Genomic DNA, 16,171 nt, shown 5'->3' on the forward strand with positions numbered 1-16,171 from the left:
TAAAAAAATATCAAACATATGTTATACTGAATGCGTTCTTCATAAAAGTGATGTCATAAAATTTCTGAACTATCCATGTTATTTTATAATACACTTTAAATATTAAATGGATAACTAATGGAGCAAAGAGTTAATTCTTACTGTCAACCAGCTGTGCAATCTATGTGACAGACGATATCACATAACTAGGTTTTGTAGTTGTAATTATACAATCTGCTGAACAGATACAGTTCACTATAGTTCACTGTGCATGTGTGATGCTTTTCAATTAAGTAAACAACGAAAGCGAGTTGATTTTTCGTATCAATGTATATGTTTTCACTATAATTATAACTATTATCAAAGAGTTCTGCAAAAATTAGCAAATGGAAATGAAAATCCAATTATAATTATAGTGGCGGACAAAAAAAACTGCATCACCTTAAAAAAAGTAACATTTGCAGTGAAACGTATAAGTGAAAAGATATTGTTTGATTACAGTTATTTTGTTTGTAGCAAAGCAAAGGTATTGTGTCAGATAATGCTTCTATTGCATCAGGCAGTAATCGCAAGGTATTGCATCAGTTGTTTCTATAAATACAGCATTGGAAGGGTATACACACTCATTAGTATCCTGTTTTGCGAGGTGTAAGCATGGCTCCATATGTTCAGTTGACACCAAGAAAAAAATGTAGCTGTACCTCTGTCCCAGGAAGGACTTTCTACCCGTGCTATCGCTGATAAAATAGGCTGCCACCAGTCTACAGTATCCTGGGTGCTGAAATTAAAGCGTGAAACCAGCGATGCGAAGAGAAGACCTGGATCAGGCTGTAAGAGAGTGACTACGCCTTCCCAAGGTAATTTTAGATCGTAAGGTCTAAAATCGACCTTGGGAAGGCTGATTTTAGGTCAATCTAAAACTGGACTTTGAGATGGTGTTGAAACAAGTGCATGAACTATCCAAAAACAGCTTTTGGAATGTGGTCTGCATGCCTATCGGCCCAAGAAGAAGCCTTTGTTGACCCAACAAATGAGGAAGAAGCGACTTGCTTTGGCTAAAATGCATGTTTCATGGATAAAACAGCAATGGGACACTGTCATCTTTTCTGACGAATCGAAATTCAACCTGCAACTGGATGGGAAGCAATATGTCAGAAGACAAAAATCAGAGGCATACCATCCTGACTGCATAACACCAACTGCAAAGTTCCCCGCCAGTCAGATGGTCTGGGAATGCATAACAAGCAAAGGGGTAGGGCAAATTAAGTTTATTAACGGAATGGTGAATGCAGAAACCTACACTGCTATCTTGGAGGAGTGCCTGAAACCCGTTATTATGGATCACCACACAGACGTCCAAAACTGCATTTTTCAACAGGACTCAGCATCTTGCCACACAGCAAAATTGGTAAGTTTTATGCTATTTAGATTTAATGATGTGTTTGTCTTTTTGTCTCACAAGGCTTAAAACATACTTACAGCAATGTTTTCCCTTGTTTTTCTCCCTTAAGGTGCAGTCATACCTCAGAAATGCTGGATTACAGTGTTGGATTGGCCCGACAACAGTACAGATTTGAACCCTATTGAAAATTGCTGGTACATAATGTCATCTAAAATTGCTCAGAAGAAGCCAACAAGTAAAAGTCAGCTGCAGGAGAGCATTGTAAGGGGGTGTGGTACCACGAAATTGGGCAACTGTATATCCAGAAGTTGATTAACTCTATGCCAGATCGGTGCAAGGCTGTAATTGCAGCTCGAGGAGGAACAAAAAAATATTGAGGACTTATTTTGCTGATTACAGTACATAATACTATTATTTTAACTTGTCATATCAGTTTGTACACGTAAATGCAATAAAATGTATGTTTGGGTGTCATGATTGCCATTTGCATGATTTCTCATATTTCCATTAATTACGCATTTTACTCTTTGGGAAGATATTTATGGCAATTGGGTATATCAGGTGGAGTCTTTTTATTGGATTTCATTCACAGAGATATATATCCCATCTAACAAATGCATTTCGAGCATTTCTGCAACCCACAATGCAGTGCAAAATACATTATTTGCAAAATTCACAAGTTAAGCAATTTTTTTGTCCATCACTATATGTTTATTTGACATTTTATTACAGTAAGGGATCCAAGACCATAATGAGTTTCTGTCTTTTCTAATACAAACTATGAAGAAAATTAAGTGGCGATCCCTGGCCTACCAGATTACATGAAATTGCTTTACTAACAAAATACAACAAACCATTAATGGATAGCTCCCATTACTGTACATCTATGAATAATAAACAACTTTTTTTTATTATTATTCAGAGAAGTCGTAATCCTTTCTCCTATAATGTTCATATAGAAAATTTCCAAACATTAATACCAAGGTGTGTGCAAGGAGCAACAATTAATAACATATTGTCAGATTGTGTGTGTGGGGGGGGGGGGAAGTAATAGCACTGTAATTCATGTGGAGACTAATGATATTTAAGTACACATGATCTGATGATTCGTTGGTAAAATACAGGAATGTGTTAAAAAAATGATGAGAGTTAGGTCAGAAAGTGTATATGTCTTCAATTCTGCCCAAGCACGATAGGAGAGACAATATGCTGAAAACATTTTGGATTAACTGAAGACATGAAGGGGACTCTGCAAGGCTTTTTTTTGGCAGAAATTTTTTGTATCAGTGTGGTCCTCACTTGTAGGTAGAATAAATCTATTTTGTAGAGATGGGATACACTTAAACAAAGGTGATGAAAGGGCCTCTGCCATTTTGTCACTGAGAATATGTTAAGGGTTCAGGGAAACTGCTAGTGGGAGGGAGGTTGGTTTAGAACTAAATTCACCTTCGGTGCACCAGCATCTGGCTTCACTGGGCTTGCCACATAAAGCTGTCCTACTATTAGATAACATGACAATCATCCTAATGAGGAAATTCTAAAATCAGAAGATGGAAATATTTACCCTCCAATGTGACAGCTTTATTACAACCTATGGATCAAGGTGTCATCCAACAAATGAAAGCAATTTATCGCAGAAATTTATCTCTCAAAATTAGCAGAAGAAAATGATTGCGATTTACTGACATTTTGAAAAACCTGACTGTATTGCCATGATTTACAGAGTTTCAACAGCATGGAAATCAATTAAAAGCATAACCTTAAAGAAGTCTTGCTGCAAAATTTTAAGGGAAACAATGAAGAATTCCTGGGATTTGAAGAAATCCCAGGATTCCTGGCACTTCTTGACTACCTGGAGCTGCAAGGCGATAAGTGTTCTTTCGTAAAAAATGGTTTCAAGAAATATTTGAAGCGCCATTCATCAAAAAGTTAACTTGTAGGGGGAAAAATCTTCTATACATACATATTTTTTTTTTTTTTTTAGTGAATTGATTTTCGCTTCTCTCCTATTTTTTGTAAAATTAAAATATTATATTAAAACAAAACATGTTTTAAAGATATCAATAGACTTTAAGTTAAAACAAAACTTGTAAAAAAAAAAAAACTGATAATTACTGTGCACTCCCGTCGACAGCATTTAGCAGCCAACACAAGTATACATCATTGCCTATAGGTATGTTTTTATACCTATGCAGGCATCATATTGGACATGCAAATAGTGCAGGTAAGTTTTTTAATTTTTAGCCATATTTTTTCAGCACGTTGCTGAACATTTTCCGATATTTTTGGATTAACCGGGAAACTGATTATCCAAGATTTTATTTTTACCATCTATCCTGGAAAATCGAGTGTCTACTGTACAATTATAATATTTGAAGAACCAATTTTAATAAAAGAGGGACAGTAAAGACTTCTTTACTTATGTAAACTCTAGAGGGTAGGGGATGAATCAGATTGGTCCAACTGATATCAATGGTTCGACTGTTAATGATACTGCTCAGGTAGCTAAAAAAAAATGAATCGGCATTTTGCATCTGCATTCACACATGAGGTATACTATAGGGAAGTGGAGGATAGAAGCTTATTAAACTAACAGGGAGATAAATAATTTTGTAATAACTGAGAGCAAAGTGGAGGAGAAATTGTTGAAGTTAAACATAAGAAAGGTACGTGGATTGGATGGGATCTATCCAGTTATATTAAAGGAGGCAGCAAAGGAAGTAAATAAACCTTTAGCCATTATTATGACAGCATCTCTGGATTCAGGGGAGGTCCTTCCCCATGGACTGGAGAGGTGCATATGCATCCCCAATTCACAAAGAGGGATCAAAGGGTGACATGAGTAATTACAGAACTGTTAGTTTAACTTCTGTTGCAAGGAAAATAATGGAGTCACTGGTTAAAGAAGCACTGCAGGATCATCTCGACAAGACTGCAGCTGTAGTTTAGACATAGCACGGGTTTGTTAAGGGGAAGTCTTGTCTGACCAATTTGATTGGCTAGTAATGATGTGGTCATAAAGGAACTGGATGCAAAAAATAATTTTGATATCATATACTTGGATTTCAGGAAAGCTTTTGACTACTGTATAAATTGGAGCAGTACAGCATTAAGGGCAAGTTGCTGCTATGGATAAAGGGATGGCTGAGTGGGAGAAGACAGAGTGGTCATCAATGGACACTGCTCTTATGGGCTCAACACTGCTCCTGGAGGACTCCACTACTGTTATTAGTGGAGTCCCCCAAGGTTCAGTGTTGGGCCCATTGTTGTTTTCTGTATTTATCAATAATATTGATGAAAGTATATCAGGTTTAATGTCCAAGTTTGCAGATGATGCAAAGGTTTGGCACGGTTGTTAATGGCAATTACCACAGTATGCTACTGCAACAGGACCTAGAAAAGTTGGGAATATGGGCTGAGCGGTGGCAACTGAAGTTTAACTTTTGTAATTCTTTTGTCAGCATGACAAATGCAAAGTACTACATATGGGTAACAGTAAATGTACCATTATATATTCAGGGTAGTTGAGAATGAAAAAGACATAGGGGTTATTGTGCAGTCAGATATGAATGCACAAATAACCCCTATGAAAGAATATCATCTGCATTGAGCATGCTCAATCCATTCAAAGCCTCACTGAGAGTATTTGATTGAGTATATAAACTGAGTTTACAAATAACAAAGGAATCACATAATTGAGACTATCTTGTGTCAACTGTCAAAATAGGGAAGGATCAACAACTGTTTGGGCAGCAATATCTTGGTATTCTTCAAGTCCTATCATCACACTGAATGGGAAAATGACTGCATCTTATTACCTTTATATTCTGACCAGGTTCATCCCATGGTGGACACATTATTTCTCACAAACAATGTCTTGTTCCAAGATGATACTCTTGAAACATGGTACGCACAGCCACAAGTGTTCATTCTTGTTTCGAGGAGTATGAAACTGAGGCTAAGCATCTTCCATGACCTGCAACAATCACCAGACTTAAATGTTATTGAGCCACTGTGGGCATATTTGGGGAGGAGAGAGAAGCAGATTTCCCCCACCTTCATTACTCAAAGAACTTGAAATGTTCCTTCACAAAGAATGGTCCAATATTCCTCTTAAGACAGTTCAAGATTTATTTGAATCTATTCCACGTAGAATGCAAGATGTTTTAAAAGCAAAAGGTGGCTCAACACCATATTAATGTATATTTATAACATTGTTAATAAATAAATAAATATTTATTTATTTTACTTTGCTTTGTTTTTCTGAATGAAGAGAATTCATTTAGAACTGATGCACAAGATTTTGGCATATAAAGATCATGCAACGCATATTTAAGGGAAACCTATAAATGGCATTCAAACAGTTTTTTTTTTTTTGTCCTCTCCTTTTTCCCATTATATATGAGGTCAGCATTTTATGTAGCATTGAGCAAATTATGTTTTCTCAATGCTACATAAGAAAAATGGCTTGGCTTCCAGTTACAATAATTAATATGTATAAAGATCACAATTATATTTATTTCTAAATTTCACTGAGTTTTCTTATTCCATATTCTATAATTATATTCAAACTTAAAAACTGTACACAATCAAAACACAGGCTTTTCATTTTCAGCCTATAGTCATACATAATTTCATTATCATAAAAATTAAGCTTGGGGTAAAAAAAAAAAAAAAAAACGTTGATCACCAAAAAACTTTTTTTTGAAATACTTTCATATTTTTTGTCAGTACCTTCATTTCAATAAAATTTTATTTTCCGAAGCAATTTCTTCTGAAAGATGATCACTTTTTATTTCAAGCATCCAAAACTGAAGCCAATCTTCATGAAGCAACCTTGAATATTATGAAGAAAAATAATCTCTCTCAATTAACAAAAAATAAGCCAAGATACAGAAAACTGTTGTCATCTATTGGCATAAAAAAAAAAAAAAACCTCACAAATGTACTCTACTCTTCTATACTGCTCAAATATTGAATAGTACAGAAGTAAAAAAAAAATGAGTGCATGACAGGCATGTTGCTAATGTTTTCATTAAGTTCACAGTGAACATGTCACTAATACCAGGGCTGTGCCGAGCTATTTTAGTTTTTAGTACCTGAGGCAAGAATGAAAAATTGCGCCCTACTGTTAATGATGGCAATTATTTAATTTTTCTTTTGGCACCCCTTTCAGCTTTTCACATGAGGCAAGAACCTTGTTCGCCTCACCCTCAGCATGGCTCTGACTATTACTATCAGGATAAACAATCTCATAAGCCTCAAATAGCAACTTGAGATTGAGAATGAAGACAGAAAATTTATTAAAAAGCTTACTATATTATTTATTACACATTTTCTTTTTAAACTTCTGTGCATCAGTAACCAACATTAATTATAATTATGAAATTGTTTGTGAAGTGAACTGTACACATGGAAAAGTGTGATATATAATTTTCTGTCAAATTACTTTAAATAGAAAAACCTGCAAGGTACATTTTATGAGAAGCCTTATTGGAATGAAACAAGAAAGTATGGATTTATACTGTGTTCATATGTTAGCATCAAATAAACTATTTCTCTCGTTATCCTATTGTTTTATTGCTGCAAATATTATTATTGTAATGGATGGCGATTTTAGATTACAAAATAGATTTTTCAATTTTTTGTCTTCTTCAACTGAAGTTTATGCACTTTTTAACCTGTAATTTGCATAACAAAAATCCATTATAAACAGCATTTTGTCTGATGCTCACAGTTATAACGACTTTATCAAACAATCATGACTTTAGATTTTTGATGGATCTCAGAAAAAAAAATTAAATGCTACTGAATGGTTTTAATATAAAAGAGGAAATATACTTACTATCTTCTCCTGTACAAGGCATTCCTGGAACTGATGGTATGCTAGGAAATACTGAAATTTTTATAACAATTGTTTGTATCAAATACATTGTTAAGATTTTAGTTTTCATAGATAAGCTAAAATATACTGAAAAAAAAAATAATAAAATAAAATAAAAAAGAAAAAAAATGGGGTGGGGTGAAAAAGGGGGGGGAGAGAAAAAGAATAAGAAAAAAGAATATAAACAAACCTTATGACTGCAAAAATTTATATATAAATAATGTCTTTCATTAAAAATTTTAAGAATAATAAGTAAAATTTTTCTTTCAGTTATTTTGCCATTTTAACAAGATGCTACATAAAACAATGAATATATATATGAATCAGATTAGTCCACTTGATATTGATGGTTCTGAGGTAGCTGACAAACTGAATGAGTATTTTGCATCTACATTCACACATGAGAAGTTATTAAGGGAGAAGAATGCCAAACGTTTATCAAACTGTAACAGGGAACTAAACGATTTTGTAATAACTGAGAGCAAAGCAGAGGAGAAATTGTTGAAGTTAAATATAAGAAAGGCACCTGGGGTGGATGGGATCTATCCAGTTATATTAAAGGAAGCAGCAAAGGAAGTAAGCAGGCCCTTAGCAATGATTATGAGGCCATCTTTGGACTCAGGACAGGTCCAAATGGACTGCAGATGTGAAAATGCATCCCCAATTCATAAAGAGAGATTGAAAGGTGACACAATTAATTACAGACCTGTTAGTTTCACTTCTATTCTGGGGAAAATAATGAAGTCACTGGTTAAATAAGCACTGCAAGATCATCTAGACAAGACTGCAGTTATAGTTCAGACACAGCATGGGTTTGTAAAGGGCAAATCTTGTCTGACAAATTTGATTGGATACTATGATGTAGTCACAAAGGAACTGGATACAAAAAATAAATTTTGATATCATATACTTGGATTTTAGGAAAGCTTTTGATACTGTGGCACACGGAAGACTACTGTACAAACTGGAGCAGTATGGCATTAAGGGCAAGTTGCTACAATGGATAAAAGGATGGTTGAGTGGGAGAAGACAGAGTGGCAATCAATGGACACTACTCTTCATGGACTAATGTTATTAGTGGTGTCCCGCAGGGGACACCACTAATAACATTAGTCCATGAAGTCCGTGTTGGGCCCACTGTTATTTTCTGTATGTATCAATGATGTTGATGAAGGCATATCAGGCTTGATGTCCAAGTTTGCAGACAACACGAAGGTTGGTTGGGTTGTTAATGACAATAAGGAGAGTATGCTACTGCAACAGGATCTGGAAAAGTTGAGCAGATGGGCTGAGAGGTGACAACTGAAGTTTAACATCGACAAATGCAAAGTGCTACATATGGGTAGCAGCACTGCTTTTTTTGTAAAAAAATAGGTGCCAGTACTCATTCTTTGCTATCAGGAAAAATTGAAAATTAAAAGTACTCTAAAATTTTTTTTTTTCCCTGATATTGTTACTTTAGTAGTAATATTTTTAGAATAAGAACAACAAATTAAGTATATTAACACAGTTTATTAAGCATAAATTTATTATTCAAGTATATAAAAAAATAAGTAAAATGTGAGTAAAATAAGTAAAAAATAATAACATAATTAAAAATAATTTCATAATTAAGTTTTTGTAGAATATTCCAAATTTTTATTAAGTTCTCATCTGACTCCCTATGCCGAGATCTTTTCTTCCTCTTTGTGTGTCGGTTGATGAATGACGTTTCCAAAGCAACCACGAATTGACATATTTTGGCATATTTGGCATATTGATATACTTGGATCGAAGCAGGTCAGCGGTGGGCCTACAGTTTTAAGAAACAGTAGTGAAGAAACTGTTTTTGTCATCAACGAAGCGCTGGTTGGGCTGGTGATCAGATTCATTTGTGGAAATCCTCGTTCACATTCACTCGATGAAATTGGTATCATACTCAGAGTTTTCATCAAATACTTCAATTATTCCGAAACCTTTTTATCAATTAGGTATCCACCAGAAGCGTAGCTACCATGTAGGCAGGCAAGGAAATTGCCTCTGGGCCTGGGCTGTCTCATGTGTCTTTGGCTGTCTCCTGTGTTTGCAATTTTCATTAATTAAGTAGGGACCCGAACATGTTCTTTGCTTCCGGGCCCGAAAAAGTGTAGCTACACTAGTGGTATTCACGAATTTCATCTCTTTCATTTGACTGTAACCTAATTGACCATTTTCTAACTCCATTTTCACCAGATGCCAACAATTCATGTATAGAAGGATTAATACCTTCGTTGCCCTCGTTTTGCTTCTCCCATCATCAGTATTGTCACTAGTTCTTAAATTTGAATTTTTCTTTTTCTTTTTTTTTAAACTATCCAAAATGTACCTTTGTACCTGTCATGGACAGGTACAAAGAGTACATGGAGGTAAGTGTCCAAGTTTCTCAAATTCAGAGCCAGGTTTTGTCTTGTTTAAGGGAGAAGAGTCTAGTCTGATTATAGTCTTTTCCTGAAAAAAGTATATGAGTGCTAATTACTTGAAGAGGTATATAATTTAAAGTCAGTGGTTTCCTTTGTTCTTCTATAGGGAAAGTTTATTACTGTTGTGATCTTAGGTATGCAGATGTTTCCTTTTAGCGAATATGTCATGGCAAACTAAGAGAAAGTGTGGTATTGCAGCTCATCATTAACTAGGAGGTGTTCGTAACCTTATGGTATTTGCTGGATTCAGGCAAAGAAGATTGATCTTAAGTCTTCATAGAGCAGGGAGCCATAGAAGAGGTGCTCCCAAGTATCACTCAGCCCAAAGAGGCATGGAGGATCCTGTACTATACCCACCGAAGTGAGTTTGTCACTGATTAAACCATAGCCCGTAATAAGGCATGTAGCGTGCAGACTTGGACTGAACCATAGAGGAGACTTCGGATAGTGTTGGGCAATATTTGGTAAGAATTTTTTGGTAATGGGGCCTTTGGTTACCTCTGTTCATCTGTTTTGCCCGATTTGGATTAGTTGGTTTGCTATTCTTTTTTGTATCTGTCTGACATTATTAGCTCGATCAATGGTGATGCCAGGATGGATGTAAGGATCCCTTAGAGAGATGGTAATGTAGACCCTGTCTAATAGCCTGCAGATCCAAGAGGAGAATGCTCCCCAGGACCTGGAGCAGGATTGCTACTCATGCTGCAAGAATGTGTTGTAGTTAGGAGGATACTGCACTGTAAAGTGATGAATTTCCAGTGATTCTTTGCCAGAGTGGTTCACAGATACCAGACTCCAACACAGTATGTTATGGTGGGAAGAAAAATGGCCTTATATAGTAGGGCAAGAGTGCAACATTTTAAGACACAGCCATGTCTGCTAATCCTTACGTGTACGTTCTCACTTCCTGATGGAGAAATGCCAAGTGGGGAAAGAACATGAGCTTGGAATCCCGGGTAACTCCAAGTTACTTGATTTCTGTTTGCAGCTTGACCGTTCTGCCCACTATCTTAATTTGTGGTGGTTTTAAGTTCCCTTGAGAAGGAGAATGTCATCTCTGAAGAGATACGAAAAGAATTTGCATAGTCCAGTTCCTAGTTGTTTCCAATGCTGCCCTGGAATCCTCAGGGATGGCAATGATAAGGTCTTCTGCAAAGGCCTGAGCTGTGGCAGGTTCCAAGTCAAGAATGAAAAACTTCTCTGTGATCACATTTCAGAGGAATGGGCCAAGGACAGGAGCCCTGTGGATAGTCTCTGTAAACAGTGCAGGAAACCAGTAATAGGCATTTGTCATGGTGACTTTCCTGTTACTCAGGTGATCCTGGATGCATGTGTATAGAATGGGTATGTATTTTCCATGGCAGTGTATAATCTTCATCTCATAATGTGCACAGTGTATCCACACAGACTGGCCTAAGACCAAGCCAATTCATCATATGTGGAAATGCTAAATGAGTGCATTAAATTGCTAGTGTTAATTATCATACCTGGATTCAAAGATCCCTATAGTGTAGAAACACCAATAGCTTTCCAAATCACAAAGCTGGAGCTAGAGATGAGCAACTATAGATCAGTAAGCTTGACATCTGTGATTCTTTCATGATTTACATAACCTGTGATGTTTAAAGACACATGGTGTCCTTACTTCATGATGTACAGAAGCACAGTAATGTGTCTTTGAACAGGCATGCATATTGAAAGCGACACCTCTGTAGCCAGGTGGGCAGGAGCAGCAGTGCGTAGCACACACTTCTTGATTAGACCGGGGTTTGAGCCTGTGACCACCACATACAGAGGATGCGGAAAGGTCAGGGAATGACCACCACATATCCCCGGAGTAATATGGCCTTAGTTGCTAATGCTCCTAAAAACCAAATAACAAACAAACAACAAGCATATTGAAAGAGATCACTGGATCTGGTTCATAATAGGGAAATCTTGCTTGACTAACCTAATGAATTATGACATCATAAAACAACTGGATACAATTAAGAATTTCAACTTAATTTATACCCAAAAGTCAATTAATACCTAAAATTAAACCACTTCTCATGGTTTACTTAACACAATTCTCATGATTATGTAGAAATTTGAGCAAATGGAATTACAGGTAAGCTACTTAATGGAACAAGGGATTACTGAATGGCAGAGGGTAGTTATATACTATCAATAATCAAGGTGAATCAGTGTTGCTAGTGGAGTTTCCACAAAGTTGAATTCTGGGGCCATTCTTGTTCCTGATATTCCTAAAATTTACTGATGAAGGTATTCAGGGCAAGCTATCAAAATGTGCAGTTGATATAGAGGTGGAAAGTATAGTGAAGAATAGTAATTACACTAAACCACTTCAAAACAATATGTGGTATAAAAATGTTCAAAAAAACAATTATGGTTTAATACCACTAAATATAAAGTCTTGAACTATGAAACAATAATTCAAGGATAACTACAAACTGGTGGGAGGGGAGGATTAAGACAAAAAGACAACTTAGGGATGTTGATACAACTAGACAAGCAGTTCTCTGCAATGTAGACAAGTGGCTAGGAAAGTACGTAGTGTAAGAAGGTCTTCCCAATAATTTTCTTGCCTACGTACAGAGAGAGAGAAATGTATATTACATTACATAAGTCAATAATAAGATTTGTGTAACAGAAGTACAGGTCTCATTATTGACTTATGTAATGTAATATTCATTTCTCTAATATAATAAAATATTTTGGCTCTGAAGGAAATGCAAAAACAGGTGGTCACACTAGTAAGGAACCCAAAGGAATTCCCCACCAAGAAAGACTATATATGGTCTACAAAGACTAGAAACTAGTGTGATGGGAGAGATTTAATTGAGGTGTATAAGGCCAATGGCTGACCAATGAAATAAATTATCTCCCAGGATTACTACAGTTGAGAAGATACTGAAATTTAAATTAGTTGTGGTATGGGGCTTTACAGGCACACATGAAAAAATCTGTTCCACATTAACTGCAGTTCACAATTATTGGCCCTTCCTCTGTCTAGCTTCCTAAATATACACACAGTTTCGAGTAGTTCTGGAACAAATATATATTATTTACACGGCGCTAATAAGTGAAATTGGCAAAATATAGCTAATAAGTGAAATTGGCAAAATATAGCTAATAAGTGAAATTGGCAAATAAACATATGTACATGTTTATTTGAATTTTTGCACTTTAACAGTTTTATGAACTTGAAAATGGAAGTACAGCAGGTCCTCGTTATAACGCAGTTCGCTTTACGCTGATTCGCTATAATGCTGTTTTTATATTATAACCCATATCTGACTATAATGCTCTTTTACAGATTGCATTTTTGGTATATTTAACGAAATCGTTTCATTTGATGGAGTCGACAGCTTGAAAATGAATAACAAAACAGCATTAAAACATTTCCCACGCCGACTTGAGAAATTTTCCCATGCTGAGTGAAATTTTCTTGCAAGCTAATTTAATTGCAGTACAGTGACTTGTTACGTATTCCGAGATCAACATTTTAAAAAGTGATCAAGTATATTGCTTGTAATATTTACGTTATATGCATTTATCCAAAGTCTAGTCATCATTCAGTACAGTATTAGACATTGTGCGTAAACGGACAGTTTACTCGAACATTGTATCATAATTAATGCAATCAATGCAGTTACATTTTCGAAGAATAATGGCAGATAAGAATCAAAAAGCAACAAGGTCTGGATTCAGTACGAAGACTACAAATGTAAGAAAAAGACTGAATTTGAAAAGTAATTAGATGTTTTGAAGTGAATCGATTCCGGTCAACGACAAGTGGATGTATGCCATAATTTAGGACTGGCAAGAACAATTATAAAAAAAATAAAGAATTAATTTTAGCAGCAGGAAAGACAGCTGTTCCACTGCAAGCAACTAGAGTTAGGCCGGCTATTAGGATTGAAATGGAGACTAATTAATTTTATTGAAGATAATATCCAATGCAGAATTCAGTTAAGTTAAATATTATATAAAAAAGAGAGAGAGAGAGAGAGAGAGAGAGAGAGAGAGAGAGAGAGAGAGAGAGATTAGCCTATATGATGATCTGACGAAAACTCGCCTAAAAAAAAAAAAAAAAAAAAAAATGTGGAACCATTAAAAACTAGTAAGGGCAGGTTGAATAGATTTAAAATCCAGGGAGAACCTGCAAGTGCAAAATCAAAACATTCAAAAAAGAACTTTGTTGGGTGGTAACGCTGTGGGGGATTTAAAATTAAAACCCCTTTTAGTTTACCAGGAAGAGGGCCAAAGTACAACCCAAAATCGACACATTTTTCATGATTAAATTCATCAATCAAATTAAATCAATTAAAATCAATTTAGATCAATTAAATTCATGATTTTAATTGGAATTTTAAGTTTAATTTTGATACATAAGTAGTTACCACATAATTATATACGTATGCAGTGCAGAATATTTTATATGTACAAATATTTGAATATTAAATATTTTGACAGACATTTGTGCATCTTTTCACTACCGTTTATTATTGATTAAGAAATATTGTATTGCACCAACCCACAAATACATATGTTACCTTATGGGAATGCGGCACTCGCCGAGCGCGGATTCACTTAGTGCTCTGTTTTTCCAGAACAAATTATCAGCGTTAAGTGGGGGGTCACCTGTATATAACAGTTTCATGTTTATGGTATTTCCTCCCCCCCCCCAAAAAAAGAATTAAATGAAAATATGTTAAAAAACCTTGTTTAAATTTAAATTTTTCATTAAAAAATATACAGTTTCAATTAATAAGTATTAAATTCATTTTTCAGAAATAAAAAGAAACATGTGGGACTGCCATGCCTTGCACTACCATGTGTTACAATACGGAGGGGAGGGATAGAAGGATCACTCTGCAAGATTAAGGAGAAACTGTACAGGCACCTTTTGTCATTCATTAGTGCACAAAGGCTTTTATTTTATTATTTCTTTGGCAGAGTAGCAAAAGTCTTGTTTCTTTTATCATTTGGAAATTTTAAAATTAAATATATAAAAATTTTAACATTAAATATACTATCCACAGTAATGGGAATGTATTTAAAAATAAATATTCAGTTACCTTATCTATTTTTGCATCATATCTCCTTTAAAATATTCTCTTGGAAATTCACACAGCATATTTAGCAATTTTATCATCACTGGAATTGTCTGAAATTCTTTTTTCATAATATTGTCAAGTATCTCCTGTAATTTTTATTGAATCTCTTAAGACTCCATTATATTCTCTTTCTGTAAGCTTCAATTGCAACTTTGGAAACAAGAAGGTCATCACAGAGAGCAAGGACCAGAAAAAAGGAGGGGGTCCCAATCTATTAGTTCTTAACCAACTGTTGAACAGCAAAGTAGTGAGTGTGAGGGAATCCTTGAATAATTTAAGCAATCTATATTTTTGTGCTCTTTTGATAAAGCACCACCATAAAAGGACTTGTACTGTGTTTCTGAAACTATCTAATCACACATGAAGCAGTAAAATGTAAATGCTTCCTTAATTGTTCATTAAAAATAAATAAATAACCACAGTGCATATACATGCACTACAAATCAGCTTCACATATATAATTAATAACATAGAATGGCATCTGATGAAACAAACTACCACAAAAGCACACTATTAATATCTAGGGAAAAATTCATATTTTTTGGCAGAACTGTTATATGACTCTTTTCGTAAATTTTAAGCACAATCTCACATGCCAAAATTGGATAGTATGTCTATTTCAACTTCCAAAAACTGCAGGCTCCTGACTGACTGTAGGGATGTTGATTCTCTGCCAGATGTTGAAAGGCATTTCCAGAAAGCCTGATCAAACTTTCACTGTATGGTCTCCCATTAACTAGGGTGCTTATCAGGGGGAAGATCACTTCCATATAGGTTCTCCTCTATTTTCCAAGCTAGTAAAGGAAGGAGAGCAGGGAAGCATATAGAAAGATCAATAGCAGAGAACATACGGGCATACAGAAAAGGTGTTAGTTCCCAAATTTAGAAGATCACTGTCAGTGTGCAGATGCTCCTGTCATGCCCCCTTCCATTTAAGCCAGCTCTATCCCACAGGGTATTATGTTCATTGAAATCAACCATAAGCAAGACAGGTGTGGGCAGCTGCACAATGAGATCATCAAGTTATGTCTGGGACATGTCAATCTCCCAGGTGGAAAATAAATCGAACAGACTCTTGATAAAAACCCAACTGTAAGGCGAACTACTACTGTTTCTTAGTCAGTGGAAAGCGGCACAGGTTGGAATGGGATCTGGTTGCCGACATGGATGGTAACTTCTCCATAGGCAGTCCATCTGCAGTTCTGTCCTTATGGACAATAGTAATATGAAATGATGGGTTTCACTGATTGTAGGATTGAGGTAGTGTTGAATGGAAAGTAGACTACCTTAACATCAGGGAGTTAGAATGAGGACAAATAGAATTAACTATTATAAAATGCATCTA

General features: G+C 35.4%; 1 protein-coding gene across 3 annotated transcripts in view; it reads right to left on the reverse strand.

Moving 5' to 3' along the window:
* aPKC (protein kinase C iota type) overlaps positions 1–16,171 on the reverse strand; it is a 424,352-nt gene that overhangs the window by 345,704 nt on the left and 62,477 nt on the right. For all 3 annotated transcript variants that reach the window (XM_090389406.1, XM_090389407.1, XM_090389405.1), the window contains one exon: positions 7,227–7,277. In XM_090389406.1, coding sequence (XP_090245532.1) covers positions 7,227–7,277 — 51 coding nt within the window. The remainder of the gene's footprint in view (positions 1–7,226; positions 7,278–16,171) is intronic.

Source organism: Mastigoproctus giganteus, unplaced genomic scaffold (genome assembly GCF_048544385.1).
Source record: "Mastigoproctus giganteus isolate SK-2022 unplaced genomic scaffold, ASM4854438v1 scaffold_16, whole genome shotgun sequence".
NCBI classification, from domain to species: Eukaryota; Metazoa; Arthropoda; class Arachnida; order Uropygi; family Thelyphonidae; genus Mastigoproctus; species Mastigoproctus giganteus.